This window comes from Chionomys nivalis, chromosome X (assembly GCF_950005125.1).
Source record: "Chionomys nivalis chromosome X, mChiNiv1.1, whole genome shotgun sequence".
In the NCBI taxonomy this organism is placed as follows: Eukaryota; Metazoa; Chordata; class Mammalia; order Rodentia; family Cricetidae; genus Chionomys; species Chionomys nivalis.
Genome location: NC_080112.1, coordinates 64,689,669 through 64,708,021, shown reverse-complemented (window position 1 = coordinate 64,708,021; position 18,353 = coordinate 64,689,669). Strand labels below are relative to the sequence as shown.

The window sequence follows — 18,353 nt, the reverse complement described above, 5'->3', positions numbered from 1 at the left end:
TCCAGCCTGAGGTATGTAACAAGACTCTCATCATGCCAAGGGCTGAGAATGTAGGTCAAGGGTAGAATGTTTACCTAGCATTTGTAAGAGTTTGATTGATAGAACCTTAAGAAACAAACACAAAAAATTAGACAACTTTGGTAAATCTCTGGTGAACTCTGTGAGGAAGGGATGGGGATCTGTGTCTTACTGTTTATTTAACGATGCAGATTGAAAGGTCCTACGTTTAATATTATAGGAACAAATTGGAGTGTTTGTGCATTGACTTTGACTTTTGTTGCTGATGTGCTTAAAGAAAGAGCCATTAGTGATTAGTAGACAAATAGTTTATGCAATAAATGGGTTTACAGTTCATTGTTGTCAACAATACAGCATTTTCATCACAACTACAGGTGAAACAGAACCTCATGGAGAAGTTGTAAGTACATTCATGCTAGTGAGATTATTGAAGAAAGCATTGCACATGCATCCTAGGAGCAGACAAAAAAGGGCTATATTTTCACTCATCTCAGGTTGGCTCTGTATTTTGTCATTGAGACTTACATTATGTTTGGGTCAAATAAGAAACCCAAAGTGGTTTTATAAAAACTTTACAACCATTAAACAATACTGTTTAATCCCACAAATGGATAAAACAAATTACTATAGCTCAATGATACACAAACCAGGACTAAAAATAGTCAATCTGCCTATGTGTATAGCTAGCTATAATACAATAGATATCAAATATGCTGGGTCTTCACAGAGGCATTGACTACTTTAGACAAGCAAGTTGTAGAAATATACTGGTTTTGTTTCAAATGAAAACTAACACTGGTGCTATTTTGGTCGATTGAAGATTATACACTCCTCAGTTTCATATCCGAAGAGAAGCAAACTAGGAGGAGGAAGAGAAGGGTTATTAAGAGGAGACCTGAGCAGGGAGGGCTCTTTGGACAACTTGGCATTACTTTCCCTCAGCAAATCCAAACCTGGTTTACAGAACAAAACAAACTATTGAAATTGTCGCCCCCCCCCAAAGGCATTTGTACAAAGCTGCACACGTAGAGCACAGATAGAATGTTAGCTGAGAGCCTCTTCACAATGAACTGTCCCATGTTAGAAGGAAGCTGTAACAAAGATTAATAGATATTAATGGTTGAATTATTATATAAAGGTTATTTCAAAATGAAAAAAAATGGATTGCAGAGGAGTAGTCTCTTAAAAACTAGAAGATTGAGATATTAAGGGGGGGTAAAATCATGCTGTATGCTTCATTGCTTAGAAGAAAAGTTTTACAGACCATTTCCATAAATCGTCCGTCATTTTCTCCTCCACACCTGGTACCTTAAGTGAGTTCAGGAGTTCCATGTTACCTTTCAAAGGCTCCTTTTTCTGTGAGCTGTCATAGAAAGGGTGCCCTGGATTGACCATACCCCTCCAGAGTCACCTTTCTCCTTTAGATGGAAATGAAAACAACAACAGTAAGGTCACAGCAAGAAAATGAAAATCAGAAAATCTACAAAGTCTAAGGCCTGAACAGGCACAGGTTTGCTATGAGGTCAGAAAATCAGTGAAGGAATTCAAATTACAAAGCACCTCTTACAGAATCCGCTGCTCCTCAAAAACCACACGGAACACTGTGCCTTAACTCCTGCTGTGTACTTGGAGGTAAGTATCCCAGAGGACACACACTTAGCCCCTTAAGGGTGCTAACGAGGTCTCAATGCTCTTCTTTATTTGCTGTTTTATATTATAGACAAAATGGAAACATCCAGAAGTGTGCAGATCTTGATACAAAAAATGTTTCTGTAATGTAAGAACCACACTGGATTAATGCATTCATAATTATACAGCTCCATTAAAGATTCTTACATATGGTTTATTACTATTGACCCTTTATAAAAATCCCCTTTATAAGGACATGTTAAATTTAATAGGCTAAAGAGAATCACAATGTTGCAGATTGTACACACAATAGTTGTGCATCTAACAATAAAGAGGCCTTGAAAACTGTATTTGTCTATAAAGTACTACTGCCCTTTGGAAATAAAAGCTCCCTCGTTACCCCTGGGCTACTTTCCTGTGACACACAGTGCCACAAATATGGTGAAAATTAAGTACTAAACATAGTTTAAGATGAGTTTTGTATATTTGTTTCTATACAATCAGGAGAAAAGAGATACAATTTGTATCAACAAAAGGTCATTTCTGGTTATTTGAGGCATTGCTCTTAGCTGCTTTGGTTCATACACATTTTACGAGGAGAGAAGAATGGCAATCCTTTCTTAGAAAGTGAAAAATACATATGCTATCTTAAAAAATTCCCCTGCTGGGAGAAGCTTACAATTCTTTAGCATTTTAAACATGAACGTGTTCCAGATAAACTGCAGCTAATGAGATGTGTCCTGTGCTTCCCTGTGACCTGGGCAGCTCATGGACACTGCAGAGTCATTGGCCGGAAGATGATCTAATTGGCAGAAAGGCATCAGAATAATCTGAGATTGTCAAATACCCTGATTTAGTCAAGGGGCAGATTGAGAAGGTCCAAGAAGTTGAAGGTGTGAAGTGATGCTCGGGCGGGAAAGGGCACTGCAGAGACAACTGTCGGTTTGTATGGACCTACTTGGTAGCAAATGCTGTTCCCTTTATCAGTAGACTGGGAATGGAACAACCAGTGGGTCGGACATAACTGGGAAGTTGTGACTAAGGGAATATGGTTTAAGATGTACTATTCATCAACTTTCACAGAGAGAAAGCTGGAAAGCAGCATGGAAGCCATTATTCAAACCACCAGAAACAACCCTGACTACAGCCTCACGTTCAAAGTGTTTCACAGGAAGAAACATTTATAGGCAGTATTACACCTTCTCATGAAGAAACAAAAGGCCACGGCCAGGCCTTCTCAACTCTCATGAAAAAGGACTGTAGAAGTTAGTAAGTTCCAGCCTCAGAAATTGTGAGCTGGGCATCATTCAAAATGTTGAAATATACAATGGATTCAGAAAGGAGGGCTCATTTACTGCATCTTAAAACAAAAACAATGAATGCCTCTTGTAGAGGCATGTCGCTACAAATGATTCTACCCAGAGTAAGATTCAAACTGTGCAAATGGTGCTACCTGACCCAAAAGTCATAACCCTCTTTGATATTGATTGCATCTCAGCATTACCTACCACCCAGTGCGCCCACCCTCTCTGCATGGATTCGAAGTGCATAGCAGAGCACTTCCCCTTTAGAAGCTGCTCTTTTGCCACCTAGAAAATACCCTGGTTTTGTTTCCTGAAGGAATTCTCTACCAATGACTGATCTTATTGCTCAAAGGGTGGACAACAGGAGAGGGTGGTGTGCATGATTATGCACGTCCTATAATGTTGAATTGGTCAGATGTTCCAACTCTGTAATGCCATCCCCCTGGGATAAGGGAAGTAGATTCTGGTAGTAAGTCGCTTGGTCCTGGTCCAGCTCTGTAGCACTTGTGTATAATATACATACATACTAAGTGTTGAATATGCACTTAGAGTACCTCCTCTATAGAAAACTTCAGCCTGACCCCTAATTTGCTAAGGTGAAGAGATTTGAAATCCAAGAATGGTTAATAAATGTGGTCAAGTAAAATATATAAAATAAATACAGCTGCTTTACTCTGGTGCTCAAGAAAGGAAAGTTTAAATGTTGACATGTGATTTCACTTTTGAATCAAATTGAAAGTATAAAATGTGACAAAATCATCGAGTTGTATTTGTGATCTATACAGGTGTAAACTAGACTGTATAGAGCTTACAGTCTGATTATCACGATAAAAAAGTTGATAGCAGAGATACAAACACATCTTAAACCAAATATATAAATTCATACATGCAGTAGAATTGCTAAGAGGAAGATTCATCTATATCTTTAGAAGTTTCAAATGGGCCCCTATACTTTGCTAAAGATAGTGAATGATCAGATACCCATGCAATAAAATCTGTGGTTACTTTTAGTTTTAAATATCTCTATTATAAACCCTTAAAAGGTTAATTCACAATACAATCTGATCCTCATGTATTTGCTCTCTAAATTGGACAGATGATCCATACTTTATAATATGGAATATGTGACTAAGCAAACCCTGGTAGCTGGGTGTGGTGGCACATGCCTTCAGTCCTAGCACTCCACAGGCAGAGTGAGTTGAAGGCCAGCCTGGTCGACATAGCAACTTCCAGGAAAGCCTGTGCTACAAGGAGAGACCCTGTCTCCAAAAACTCAAAATGAAAACAACAGTAATAAAATTCCTTGGGGTTTCTTGCGTTTAGACAAAACCTGGGTTTTGTCCTCTATTACCTCCACACTTCAGTGGAAAAGGACATGGGACATTGGGCCAGAGAACTTCGGGTTGTGTCTTGACTTGGTCATTTACTAGCAGTGTGGTGTGACCTTGGCAGGTCTGCTAACTTCATCAAGCTTCAGTTTCCGTCTCTATAAAATTAGATGTTACCCAAGATCTACCTCACAGAGTTGATATGAACTAAAATGATATAAACACTCTGTAATTTTAAAAGTACAACACAAATTATTACTTATTAGAATTATAGTATCATGTATTTTAGTATTCGTATTTATGTAAAGGAATAAGTCCTTTGTGTCATGTCAACGTGCAGCCCGAAGTTTGGCAACAATCAAGGCTGCCAGTTGCTGTGCATCTGCTGTGTGCGGATTCTTCTCCATCACTGCAAGAACAATGTTAGACGGGAAGATGTTGCAGAGGTTCTTGTACGTCTGATATTGGTGCTCTGGTATCACATGCTCCCTGGCATCATTGCACATTCCAACCCAAGGATTCCTCCAAAGCTGCTCCATTTTTTCAGGCATGCTCCTTACCATGACTGGTTCGTAAGATGGTTGCATGAGGCTGTTACCTAAGGGATAGGAGTGGTATCCATAGGAGTCAGCTGTACGGGGCAATGGGTCCCAACTAGCATGCTGTTCCCTGCACAGAGGGGGTCGCCGTTGCCTCATGGGGTTGCTGTCATAGAGGCGGGAGTCAGAAATGCTATCCATTCGAGTCATCACCAGAGCACGGCCTGGCTGGGAGGCTCCCACAGGATGGAGATTGGGAGGCATGGTGTAGTCTCCAGGACAGCTAGAGTGTGCTCCAGTTGCTGAGTTCTGGGCATGCACAGCTAAATGAGTGACAGACTGCTTGTGTGGTGCTTGCTTGGAATCTTCTGAACCATAGCTTTGCACTCTCGCTAAGGCTTCATGGTAACCATGGGAAAACGGCTGAAGATGGTTGTGAGATGCTGAGCGGTGCAGCTTCAAAGTGCCTTCGGGATGGGCATCAGCTGCAGCCAAGTACAAGTTGTTGTAAGAGGAATAGTTGTCATTCCTGGTATGGCTCATGTGACTGTCGGTACAGAGGCTGGGATTCCGAACATATACCCCCTGGTTTGCTTCAGACATATAGTACTCATGATTATGCATGCTGTTGATGCTCACTTTGGAGAAGTCACTTAACACTGAATAGTAGTCATGGTCCCCCATCGTCTCAAACTTTGGGTATTGCTCAGTATAGTTAATAGGGGTGCCATGGCTGTTGGTAACCAAGATGGGGGGGTATTGCATGCTGACCATGTGCTCCAAAGAGGCCTTTTGATGGGGGAAATGGGAGGACCCTGGCACTGGGCTGCTGGCTGAACGGGTGTTGAGTGCACCCACTGCATGGCTTTTGGGGGGAGGGATTGTAGGAACACTTAAAGCGGTCACAAGTGAAGGGACAGAACTGGCCTCAGGTTTACGCGCAATGGACAACCACTCTTCAGGTTCCGCAGCCACAGACCGGATGCTGGGATCTGATTGGTGCTTGGAGGCCACACGTTTGACCTCTGAGGTTATCTCACCTTTGGCAGTAGACATCCCTGCGCCACACTTGGCCAGGGTGTCTTCGCTCATTATTTTCACTGTGGACAGTTTGGCACTGATGCGGAGCTCATCAGCCACCGAACGCTGGGGTTGGTTGGCCCGCTCCGGATGATAGTATTTGCACTTGTGGCCGTAGGTGCATTTTTTGCCTGAAAAATAATGCCTTGGGGTAAGACTCTCTCTCATAGTGGTGTAACCCTCTGTGCCAGAGATTGTGCTAACATTCTGGTCACTCGGGTTAGGGTTAGACTGTTCGGGGTTAAGGCAGAAAATTAATTCTCCACAAAGATGAGAGACAGACAACACCAAGGAGTCAGCACCGACTGTGAGGGAGAGGGAGAGAGTGAAAAGCTTCGGAGGAAACTGCAGGGTAAGAGCTAAGAGCTGAGCAGTTGGCTAGCCTGAGGTTTCTGGTGATGGCTAACCTTTCTTAGGCACAGAAAGCAGACTAAGGCAGTGCGGAGAGCGCACGTTTGGAGACCAGTGAGAAGTAGGTTTCAACGCCAGCTATGTCCTTTACTGACTGTGATCTGGCCAAGTGACTCTTTTCTAAGGCTCATTTTTCTCTTTGGTCAAAGAGGTTCATAACGATGCCTATCCTACAGGATTCTGGTAAAGGTGAAATGAGACAACACACATGAACAAACTCTGATTTGAACATGATTCGCAGACAAAAAACAAAAACACACCCACCCCTCAACAAGTGATTCTTCAACAAACGCAAACACCCTAAATAGCCCCAGACCCAGCAGTTCATGTTGCTCTGTGAGGCTCACAAACTTCGTATCAGGGGATTTTGGTAAGAGCACAAGAACACTTTTTTTTTTTTTGATTTTCGAGACAGGATTTCTCCGACAAGAACACTTTTAAAAATACTGTACTTTAGAAGTACAAATGAAAATGAAATTTGGAGGCAACTAAAGCGCAAATCAGAGGAAGATGGTTTAATTAATTGACAGAGGTATAGTCACCTGCCCGAGAAACATGACCTTGTTTAGGGTCAGCCCTTTGGAGCGGCCCCTTCTGCTTCCCGAGGCTATATCGTTTCTGCTCGTCCTTACTCCTAGCAACACCACTCAGGACCTGGGCATCTGGAGCACATTTTCACAAGGGACAGCATGCCATGTTAAGTGACAGCTAATCTCCTCTTCAATTCCAGCTACCTTTTCCTCGTGCCGTTTCTAAGCTGTTTCTTCATGTACCTAGCTGGAAGTACATAAAGACCCAGATTTTTACTCACAGAAAGTGGACAAGCCAAGATTTCTCACTTGAAAGAGAAATGTGGAAAGGAAAAACATTCCAAGAATCTGTCCGTTTCCCTTCATACAGAACTCAACTCTGTCTGGACGTACTCACCATAAGGACATGGTTGCTTTTTATGCTCAGGGACAACAGGTCTCTTTCTTAAGAAATTCTCAAGGCTCGGACCATGGCGTCCTAAAGGGTCATCAGGAGGCATGAATCTGAAAGCAAGCCACCGAGAGGTGAATTATTTCCTTCTGTCACTAGCACGCTTGTAAGGGTTCAGGCCTGCCTTCTCCCTTGCCTGCCCTATTGTCATAGCATTCTACTGGTGCTTTCTACCCCTCAGCTGTCTAAGGACAAGCCATTGTTTCTTCCCTTTCTTTCTACCTGATCACACAGAAAGGATGATCTCCGTGTGCATCCCTCTTTCATGGTCTGTATACACCAGTCATGCTGCTATGAATGGCGTCTCCCCTGTACACCAGTCACTTTCATACCTTTGTAGATTTTCTCATAGTGTTCCTTTCACATGACAAACCCAGCAGCCCACTTTATTCTGCAGAATTCATTTCAAGAGATAGAGCAACTTTTAGCATCCTGCCATTATTTTCACTCTCCCCTATCTCTACCTTTCTTTTCCTATTCTTTAAGTCCCTTGAGGGTGAGTCCTGCTTCCTAGTCAATCTTTTATCTTTGTAGCCACCAACAGAATTCAGGGTATAGAGTAGGTGTTCAGTATACGTTAATTGAAATGTAGTGCATTACTCCTCGAAACTTGTGATGAACTCTTTAGAGTTTACTAGAAAGAAACTCACTTATCATTCACAAAAGAATACATCAGCAACCGCTCCTCTATAAACTTCTTCCATTCCGGCTTTTCAACTTGAAGGTCTCGGTAGTTATCATTGGACACAATGATGCCATCAGAATCAAAAGCCAATTTGACTATGAACCGATCGTCATAGCAGACCACCCTTCTGCCTTGGACCCTTCGGGATGGTGTGAAGACGAGAATCTTTTCCTTCTCCAGTTTACGTAGAATATCTTGATCTATCAAAATATGCCACATAGTAGAAAACATTTTTGGAAATGAAACATGTTATCCCCATATTATCAAAACAAAAGTTACTACTATATAAATCTTTTATTTGTAATTGGAGAATAGGTGTGCTACTTTTCTGGCTGTGACATCAAATAGAATTGTGATTTAGATAAGTCATCTTCTCTTTCAGACTTTAGTTTTTCTTTCAGTAAAATGAAAAAAACAAAACAAAAAAACAAACCTAGATTCAGACACTAATTTTTAAAAACTATCACAAAGAGAAGAACTAACATTTGATCTAACATTCTTTTTCTTTTTTGTTTGAGACAGTGTTACTCTGCAGCCCAGGCTAGCCCGGGACTTCAGATTCTTCTATCTCAATGTCCCAAGAGCAGTGATAACCGATGTGTACCAGCACGCTCAGCTAACCCTAGCATTCTTGATATTTGTTTTGTCCTTTGTCTGAAGCATGTTTTTCCCCCCTGTGGTGATGGGGTTGAAACCCAGAATCAAGAGCATGGTAGGTAAGTGCTCTACCGCTGGTTTCTAGCCTCATCCCTAGCTTCTTGACTGTTTGATATAGCAAAGGCTATATCTGTTAGGAGAGTAAGCCATCGCTCAGGGACACTTTCAGTTTTTACTCTTTCCTGAAAGAAAGACAAAATGAAGGTGGGACAGCAAGCTATATTATTTAAACAGTGACTTTTTTCTTCCTTTTTCTTTAAACACTGACTTATTTATTTATCCACCCACCTATTTGTTTGTTTGTTTGTTTTGTGTGTGTGTGTGTGTGTATACCATGACATGTGTGAAGGGGTCAAAGGGCATCTTACAGGAGTTAGTTCTTTTTCCATTATTTGGTTCTCAAGGATTAAACTCAGGTTATCAGAGTTGGCAGCAAGGTCCTTTACCTGTCGAGCCCTCTCGATGGCCATTTTGGATCCAACTGATCAGGAAAGAAAACTTGCTTACTAGGCTTGACCAGTGCTGAGATGCGCTCTTACACTGGGCCTGGGGCCTGCCCTGCAGATGGAGACAGCTCTACACAGAACTCAAGCACCCACTCACTGACAGGACTTCCAGAGTAGTTCCTTTGGAAATGCAGTGCCTGCACTGTCTGCATGAGGTGCACATCACGATTCTTCTGGAATTTAGGCACCTTTATGCTCATGAGCTCTTTTTTCCATAAAGAAATATTTAAAAGTTCATTTTAGAATTTGACTACTCTAAAGACAAACATAATCCAATTAAGTGTGTTATTACACATTCATTGTTATTCTCTATTTCATTCTTATGTGGAAAGAACAAAACAAAAATATTTTTGTGGAGATTTAAAAAGTATGATCATTTCTAGGCTCTGAACCTTCTTTACCTCAGACACAGATTGTTTCTTAACTGTCCTTGGCTGCTTTCTCTGATACCACGAACTTGTAAACCCAACATTTGTTCCTTTGATACAAAATAAGAGTGCCTATATATCACATAACCTTTAGTTTACTGAAAAAAATCAGTCATATTCATAACCAGATTCATTCCCTATTGTTTGAAATCTATTATCAGTCAGATTGCCCTGGTACTCACTATATGGCACAGGTTAGCCTCAAACTCATCATCCTCCTGCCTCAGTTTATTGAGTATTGGGATTTCAGGTATGTATAACCATTTCAATAAAAATAATGTTCTTTTTCCCAATTATGTGCTTCATGATTTTCTAAATTGAAGTTTTTATTTAACTATCATGTACCACAAAACAAGCATGGTTTCATAATGGATCACTTTATAAAGATAAGTTTGCTAAATACATTTTAAGCAAATTTAACTTAGGAAAGCAATTATCTAAATTGAGACCATCTGCCTCTCTCCAATCTATCTTTTTATCTTTGACTCTCGAGGAAAATATTTTTTATTTGAAATAGTACCTGTAATTGGTGCATCAGGGCGGGATTGCTCCTTTCTCCATGCTGGTACAAATACAGTGATATCTTTATGGCCTTTGTCTAGAAACCAATCCACAGCAAGTTGTATTCCTCTGCAGGAGAATTCTTCTTTATTCCCATGGCTTCCGAAACAACACAGAACAAGAGAGAAAAGGGTCAATAATAGACAGCAAAAAGAAACACCCTGCCAGCCCTTTGCACAGTACTGAGATTAATGACAGACATTTTTCTTTTTTTGTACAAGGTTACACTATCTATCTATCTATCTATCTATCTATCTATCTATCTATCTATCTATCTACTGAATCTTTACATTGATTTTGGTAATTTTCATAATATTAATTCTACCCATCCATGAGCATGGGATGGTTTCCACTTTCTACTGTTTTCCTCACTCTTTCTTCAGAGATTTCACATTTTCATTGTAGAGGTGGTTCATGTCCTTATTTAAGTTTATTGCTAGACACTTTGGGGGACTACTGTGAATGGGACTGTTTCCATGAGCTCCTTCTCAGCATTGATTCCTTGGGGTCTATAAAAAGGATACCAATTCTTGTAAGTTGATTTTGTATCCTGATACTTTGTTGAAATAGTTGATTATTTCTAGAAGTAGTTCCATGGCATTTTTTATCTCATATATATTCTATCATATCATTTGCAAACGGGGATAATTGGACTGTTTTTTTTTTCTAATGAATCTCTTTAAATTCCTTCTCTTGTCTCAGTGCCCTAGACAATGCTTCAAGCACCATCCCGAAAAGGAATGGGGGCGAGGTACTACTTTCTAGGTCTTGTTTCCAAGGGGATTGCTTCAAGTTTTTCTCCATTTAAGAGGATGATGGCTGTTGGTTTGTCACATATAGCTATATTACTTTGCAGTATGTTCCCTCTGTCCTACTCTAGGAATCTGAGTAGCCAAAGTAATCTTGAATATAAAGAACATTGAGGAGATTAACATTCTTCATTTTAAGATACATTACAGAGCCACAGCAACACAAATCATAGCAATGGTACAAAATAGAAGACCCAATTATGAGTGCATGTAAGTACAACCATGTGATATTTGTCAAAGATGCCAAAAATACACAATGAAAACAAACAATATTTTCAACAAATGGTGCTGGGAAAACTGGATGTCTAGATATAGAAGAATGAAATTCGACTCATATCCGTTACCCTGAATAAAATATGAATGAATAGAAGAAAATATATGTACTACTCTACAAGCTATAGATGTTGGAAAAGATTTCTGAATAGGACTCTGTTTGTCCAGAAATAAGGCCAGGAATAGACAAATAGGATTTTATAAAACTAAAACACATCTGTACAGCAAAGGAAGTATTCCAGTGAGGGGAAAGCTCACTGGAATCTTTGCCATCTGATAGAGGATGAATATCCAGAATATATAAAGAATTCAAAAGACGAAGTCAATAAAACAAGCAACATGTTTTTTATTTCTTAAAGAGGGCTATGAATCTAAACAGAGTTTACAAAAGAAGAATATCAATGAGTTAAAAATAATCTCAAGAGCTTGCATCCAGAACCCTTCTTCCTTCTGCCCCCTTTCCTCTTTGGGCACATAACACCATCCAGCTCAGTCTGTCTGGCGCTGGGGGCAAATCCTCAGGGCAAGTAGGCAGGCGAGACTTCCTTTGTTTCTCCAGCCTGCCTGCACCAAGCAAGGTAAGGCCTTTGTTTACAAACTACCCAACCTGCATGGAGATCTGATCTAGGCACCAGGAGAGACAGCAGCAGGGTGAGTTTGTGACCTGACCGGCGGCGGCGGAAGCAGCCCTGGACAGGGAACTCTGAAGTTCCTCATCCCCCACCCTATACTCCCTGGGCTCCCTGCAGGGGCTCTACACCCTGCATACTGCCTCTCTCTTCTTGTCCCACCCAGCTTGCATCCAGAACCCTTCTTCCTTCTGCCCCCTTTCCTCTTTGGGCACATAACACCCTCCAGCTCAGTCTGTCTGGCGCTGGGGGCAAATCCTCAGGGCAAGTAGGCAGGCGAGACTTCCTTTGGTTCACTGGCCTGCCTGCACCAAGCAAGGTAGGAGCTTTGTTTACGAACTACCCAACCTGCACGGAGATCTGATCTTGGCACCAGGAGAGCCATCAGTGGGAGAGCTAATCTGGGTACCAGGAGAGCCGTCTTTGGGCACGGAGATCTGATATTGGTACCAGGAGAGACATCACTGGAGCACCAGGAGAGCTATCACTGCAGGGTGCCATCACTGGGAAAGTACATCAGTAGGCAAGGAGACCTGATCCGTTAAAAGTAGATCCATAGGGGAGCATTCGGAGAAAGAGATGGGCAGGCGCCAATGCAAGAATTCACCCAACAATCTGAAAAACTATATGAAACCACCAGAACCCAGCGACCTCACAACAGGAGGACATGAACACCTTAATCATGAAGAAGTAGATAAAATTGACTTTATGAAAGTGATTGACGCCCTTAAACAGCATGTAAAAAATGCCCTTATAGAAATGGATGAGAAGTATAACAGAAAGTTTGAAGAATTGAGTAAATCAGTGAATGATACCCTAGGAAACCAAGGAAAAACAATCAAACAAATAATGGAAACAGTTCAAGACTTAAAAACTGAAATGGAGGCAAAGAAGAAAACACAAACAGAAGGCCAGCTGGACAGGGAAAATCTAGGTAAATGAATAGAGACTACAGAAGCAAGCATAACCAACAGAATACAAGAGATAGAAGAAAGAATCTCAGATTCTGAAGATACCATAGAGAAAATAAACACGCTGATCAAAGAAAACAGCAAGGCCAACAAATTCTCATCACAAAACATTCAGGAAATATGGGACACAATAAAAAGACCAAACCTAAGAATAATAGGAATAGAAGAAGGAGAAGAAGCGCAGCTCAACGGTCCAGAAAATATATTTAATAAAATTATAGAAGAAAACTTTCCCAACCTAAAGAAAGATATACCTATGAAGGTTCAAGAAGCATACAGAACACCGAATAGGCTGGATCAAAAAAAAACATCCTCTCGCCATATAATAATCAAAACACAAAGCATACAGAATAAAGAAAGAATACTAAGAGCAGCAAAGGAAAAAGGCCAAGTTACTTATAAAGGTAAACCTGTCAGACTTACACCTGACTTCTCTATGGAAACCATGAAAGCCAGAAGGTCCTGGATAGATGTACTGCAGAAACTAAGAGACCATGGATGCAAGCCCAGACTACTATACCCAGCCAAGCTTTCGTTCACTATAAATGGAGAAAACAAAATTTTCCATGATAAAAACAAATTTAAACAATACGTAGCCACAAATCCAGCCTTACAGAAAGTAATAGAAGGAAAATCACTAATCAAGGAGTCCAACAGTGACCACAGTAACTCAGACATCTAGAGACCCTTTACCAGCACATCTCAAAGAAGGGAAACACACAAAATCTACTACTAAAAAAAATGACCGGAGTTAACAACCACTGGTCATTAATATCACTTAATGTCAATGGACTCAACTCACCTATAAAAAGGCACAGACTAAGAGATTGGATACGAAAACAGGATCCAACATTCTGCTGTTTACAAGAAACACACCTCAACCACAAAGACAGGCACCTACTCAGAGTAAAGGGCTGGGATAAGGCTTATCAAGTAAATGGACCTAGGAAACAAGCAGGTGTGGCCATACTAATTTCTAACAAAGTTGACTTCAAACTTAAATCAATCAGAAGAGATGGAGAGGGACATTTTCTACTCATAACAGGAACAATTCATCAGGATGAAATCTCAATCCTGAATATCTATGCCCCTAATATAAAAGCACCCACGTACGTAAAAGAAACATTGTTAAAACTCAAGGCAGCCATCAAACCGCACACATTAATAGTAGGAGACTTTAATACTCCTCTCTCACCAATGGACAGGTCAATTAGACAGAAACCTAACAGAGAAATAAGAGAATTAATGGAGGTAATGAATCAAATAGACTTAACAGACATCTATAGAATATTCCACCCAAATAAGAAAGAATATACCTTCTTCTCTGCAGCTCATGGAACCTTCTCAAAAATCGACCACATACTTGGTAACAAAGCAAACATTCACAGTTACAAAAAAATATTAATAACCACCTGTATCTTATCAGATCACCATGGATTAAAGCTAGAATTCAGCAACAACGCTACCCCCAGAAAGCCTACAAACTCATGGAAAATGAATAGTCAACTACTGAACCATACCTGGATTAAGGAAGAAATAAATAAAGAAATTAAAGTCTTCCTTGAAGACAATGAAAATAAAGAAACAACATACTCAAACCTATGGGACACTATGAAAGCAGTCCTGAGAGGAAAGTTCATAGCACTAACTGCCCACTTAAAGAAAACAGAGAAAGCACACATTGGAGACTTAACAGCCCACCTGAAAGCTCTAGAAAAAAAAGAAGCAGACTCACCTAGAAGGGGTAGAAGACTGGAAATAATCAAACTGAGGGCTGAAATCAACAAAATAGAGACACAGAAAACAATTGAAAGAATCAATAAATCAAAAAGCTGGTTCCTGGAGAAAATCAACAAGATTGATAAACCCCTATCCAAACTAATCAAACGGCAGAGAGAGAATTTGCAAATTAATAAGATCAGAAATGAAAAGGGGGACATAACCACAGACACAGAGGAAATTCAGAGAATCATTAGATCTTACTACAAAAGCCTGTATGCCACAAAACTGGAAAATGTAAAAGAAATGGACACTTTTTTAGATAAATACCATATACCAAAGTTAAACCAGGACCAGGTGAACAACCTAAATAGACCTGTTAGTTGTGAAGAATTAGAAGCGGTTATCAAAAACCTCCCTTCCAAAAAAAGTCCAGGACCAGATGGTTTCAATGCGGAATTCTACCAGAACTTCCAAGAAGACCTAATACCTATACTCCTTAAGGTATTTCACAATATAGAAACAGAAGAGTCATTGCCAAATTCCTTTTATGAAGCTACAGTAACTCTGATACCAAAACCACACAAAGACCCAACCAAGAAAGAAAATTACAGGCCAATCTCACTCATGAACATCGACGCAAAAATCCTCAACAAAATTCTGGCAAACCGAATCCAAGAACACATTAGAAAACTTATCCATTATGATCAAGTAGGCTTCATACCAGAGATGCAGGGCTGGTTTAACATACGCAAATCTATCAATGTAATCCATCATATAAATAAACTGAAAGAAAAAAACCATATGATCGTTTCATTAGACGCTGAAAAAGCATTTGACAAAATTCAACATCCCTTTATGATAAAAGTCTTGGAGAGATTAGGGATACAAGGGTCATACCTAAATTTAATTAAAGCTATATACAGCAAGCCGACAGCTAATATCAAATTAAATGGAGAGAAACTTAAAGCCATCCCACTAAAATCAGGAACACGCCAAGGCTGTCCACTCTCTCCATACCTCTTCAATATAGTTCTCGAAGTTTTAGCAATAGCAATAAGACAACATAAGGGGATAAAGGGGATTCAAATTGGAAAGGAAGAAGTTAAACTTGCATTATTTGCAGATGATATGATAGTGTACATGAGCGACCCCAAAAACTCCACCAAAGAACTCCTACAGCTGATAAACGCCTTTAGTAATGTGGCAGGATACAAGATCAACTCCAAAAAATCAGTCGCCCTCTTATACACAAAGGATATGGAAGCAGAGAGGGAAATAAGAGAATCATCACCTTTCACGATAGCCACAAAAAGCATAAACTATCTTGGGGTAACTCTAACCAAGGAAATGAAAGATCTATTTGACAAGAACTTTAAGGCATTGAAGAAAGAAATTGAAGAGGATACCAGAAAATGGAAGGATCTCCCTTGCTCCTGGATTGGGAGGATCAACATAGTAAAAATGGCAATTCTACCAAGGGCAATTTATAGATTCAATGTAATCCCCATTAAAATCCCATCAAAATTCTTCACAGATCTTGAAAGGACAATAATCAACTTTATATGGAGAAACAAAAAACCCAGGATAGCCAAAACAATCTTATACAATAAAGGAACTTCTGGAGGCATTACCATCCCTGACTTCAAACTCTATTACAGAGCTACAGTAATGAAAACAGCGTGGTACTGGCATAAAAACAGAGCAGTCAACCAATGGAATCGTATAGAAGACCCGGATTTTAACCCACAAACCTATGAACAACTAATTTTCGATAAAGGAGCTAAAAGTATACAATGGAAGAAAGAAAGCATCTTCAACAAATGGTGCTGGCACAATTGGATGTCAACCTGCTGAAGAATGAAAATAGACCCATATCTATCACCATGCACAAAACTCAAGTCCAAATGGATCAAAGACCTCGATATCAATCTGAACACACTGAACCTGATAGAAGAGAAAATGGGAAGTACCCTACAACATATGGGCACAGGAGATCGCTTCCTATGTATAACCCCAGCAGCACAGACATTAAGGGCAACATTGAATAAATGGGACCTCCTGAAACTGAGAAGCTTCTGTAAAGCAAAGGACACTGTCATTAAGATAAAAAGGCAGCCTACTGACTGGGAGAAGATCTTCACCAACCCCGCAACAGACAAAGGTCTGATCTCCAAAATATATAAAGAACTCAAGAAACTAGACTTTAAAAGGATAATTAACCCAATTAAAAAATGGGGCACTGAACTGAACAGAGAATTCTCATCAGAAGAAGTTAAAATGGCCAAAAGATACTTAAGGTCATGCTCAACCTCCTTAGAGATCAGAGAAATGCAAATCAAAACAACCTTGAGATATCATCTTACACCTGTCAGAATGGCTAAAATCAAAAACACCAAGGATAGCCTTTGCTGGAGAGGTTGTGGAGAAAGGGGTACCCTCATCCATTGCTGGTGGGACTGCAAACTTGTGCAACCACTTTGGAAATCAGTGTGGCGGTTTCTCAGAAAAATTGGGATCAACCTACCCCTGGACCCAGCAATAGCACTCTTGGGAATATACCCAAGAGATGCCCTATCATATGACAAAAGCATTTGTCCAACTATGTTCATAGCAGCATTATTTGTAATAGCCAGAACCTGGAAGCAACCTAGATGCCCTTCAATAGAAGAATGGATGAAGAAAGTGTGGAATATATATACATTAGAGTACTACTCTGCGGTAAAAAACAATGACTTCTCGAATTTTGCATGCAAATGGATGGAAATAGAAAATACGATCCTGAGTGAGGTAACCCAGACCCAAAAAGAAGATCATGGGATGTACTCACTCATAATTGGTTTCTAGCCATGGATAGGGGCCACTGAGTCTATAATTTGTGATCCTAAAGAAGCTAAACAAGAGGCTAAACCCAAGGAAAAACATATAGATATCCTCCCAGCTATGGGAAATAGACAAGATTGATGGGCAAAAAATGGGAATCTTGGGGGGTGGGGTGGGATGGGGATGAGGGGTGATGGGGAGAGAAAAGTGTGAAGGAGAGGATGAGGGGAACTGGGGGAATCGGGGTGATTGGAGTTAAAGGAAGGTTGGATGGGGGAGCAGGGAAACTCATACCTTAGTTAAGGGAGCCACCTAAGGGTTGGCAAGAGACTTGAACCTGGAATGGCTACCAGAAGCCCAGGGCAATGTCCCCAGTTAGTTCATTGGGGCACCTGAGGATAGGGAACCTGAAATGAACCTATCCTATAATCATACTGATGAATATCTTGCATATCGCCATAGAACCTTCATCTAGCGATGGATGGAGATAGAGACAGAGACCCACACTGGAGCACCGGACTGAGCTCCCAAGGTTATAATGAGGAGCAGAAGGAGAGAGAACATGAACAAGGAAGTCAGGACCATGAGGGGTGCACCCAACCACTGAGACAGGGGGGCCGATCTATTGGGAGCTCACCAAGGCCAGCTGGACTGCTACTGAAAAAAACCTGGGATAAAACCGGACTCTCTGAATGTGGTGGACAATGAGAGCTGACGAGAGGCCAAGGAGAATGGCACAGGAACTTTCATCTGGCGATGGATCGAGAGAGAGACAGAGACCCAGTTTGGATCAACCGTCTGAGCTCTTAAGGTCCAAATGAGGAGCAGAAGGAGGGAGAACATGAGCAAGGAAATCAGGACCACGAGGCATGCACCCACCCACTGTGACAGTGGAACTGATCTATTGGGAGCTCTCCAAGGCCAGCTGGACTGGGACTGAATAAGCATGGGTTGAAACTGGACTCTCTGAACAAGGCAGACAATGAAGGCTGACGAGAAGCC

At 40.7% G+C, this 18,353-nt stretch overlaps 1 protein-coding gene across 5 annotated transcripts in view; it reads right to left on the bottom strand.

Annotated features, from left to right (window-relative positions):
* Positions 1-327: 327 nt before the first annotated feature.
* Zc3h12b (zinc finger CCCH-type containing 12B) overlaps positions 328-18,353 on the bottom strand; it is a 200,762-nt gene continuing 182,736 nt past the window's right edge. For all 5 annotated transcript variants that reach the window (XM_057759265.1, XM_057759267.1, XM_057759264.1 and 2 more), the window contains 4 exons: positions 10,087-10,226; positions 7,941-8,175; positions 7,237-7,343; positions 328-6,029 (listed from right to left, as the gene is read on the bottom strand). In XM_057759265.1, coding sequence (XP_057615248.1) covers positions 4,609-6,029; positions 7,237-7,343; positions 7,941-8,175; positions 10,087-10,226 — 1,903 coding nt within the window. In that variant the 3' untranslated portion in view covers positions 328-4,608. The remainder of the gene's footprint in view (positions 6,030-7,236; positions 7,344-7,940; positions 8,176-10,086; positions 10,227-18,353) is intronic.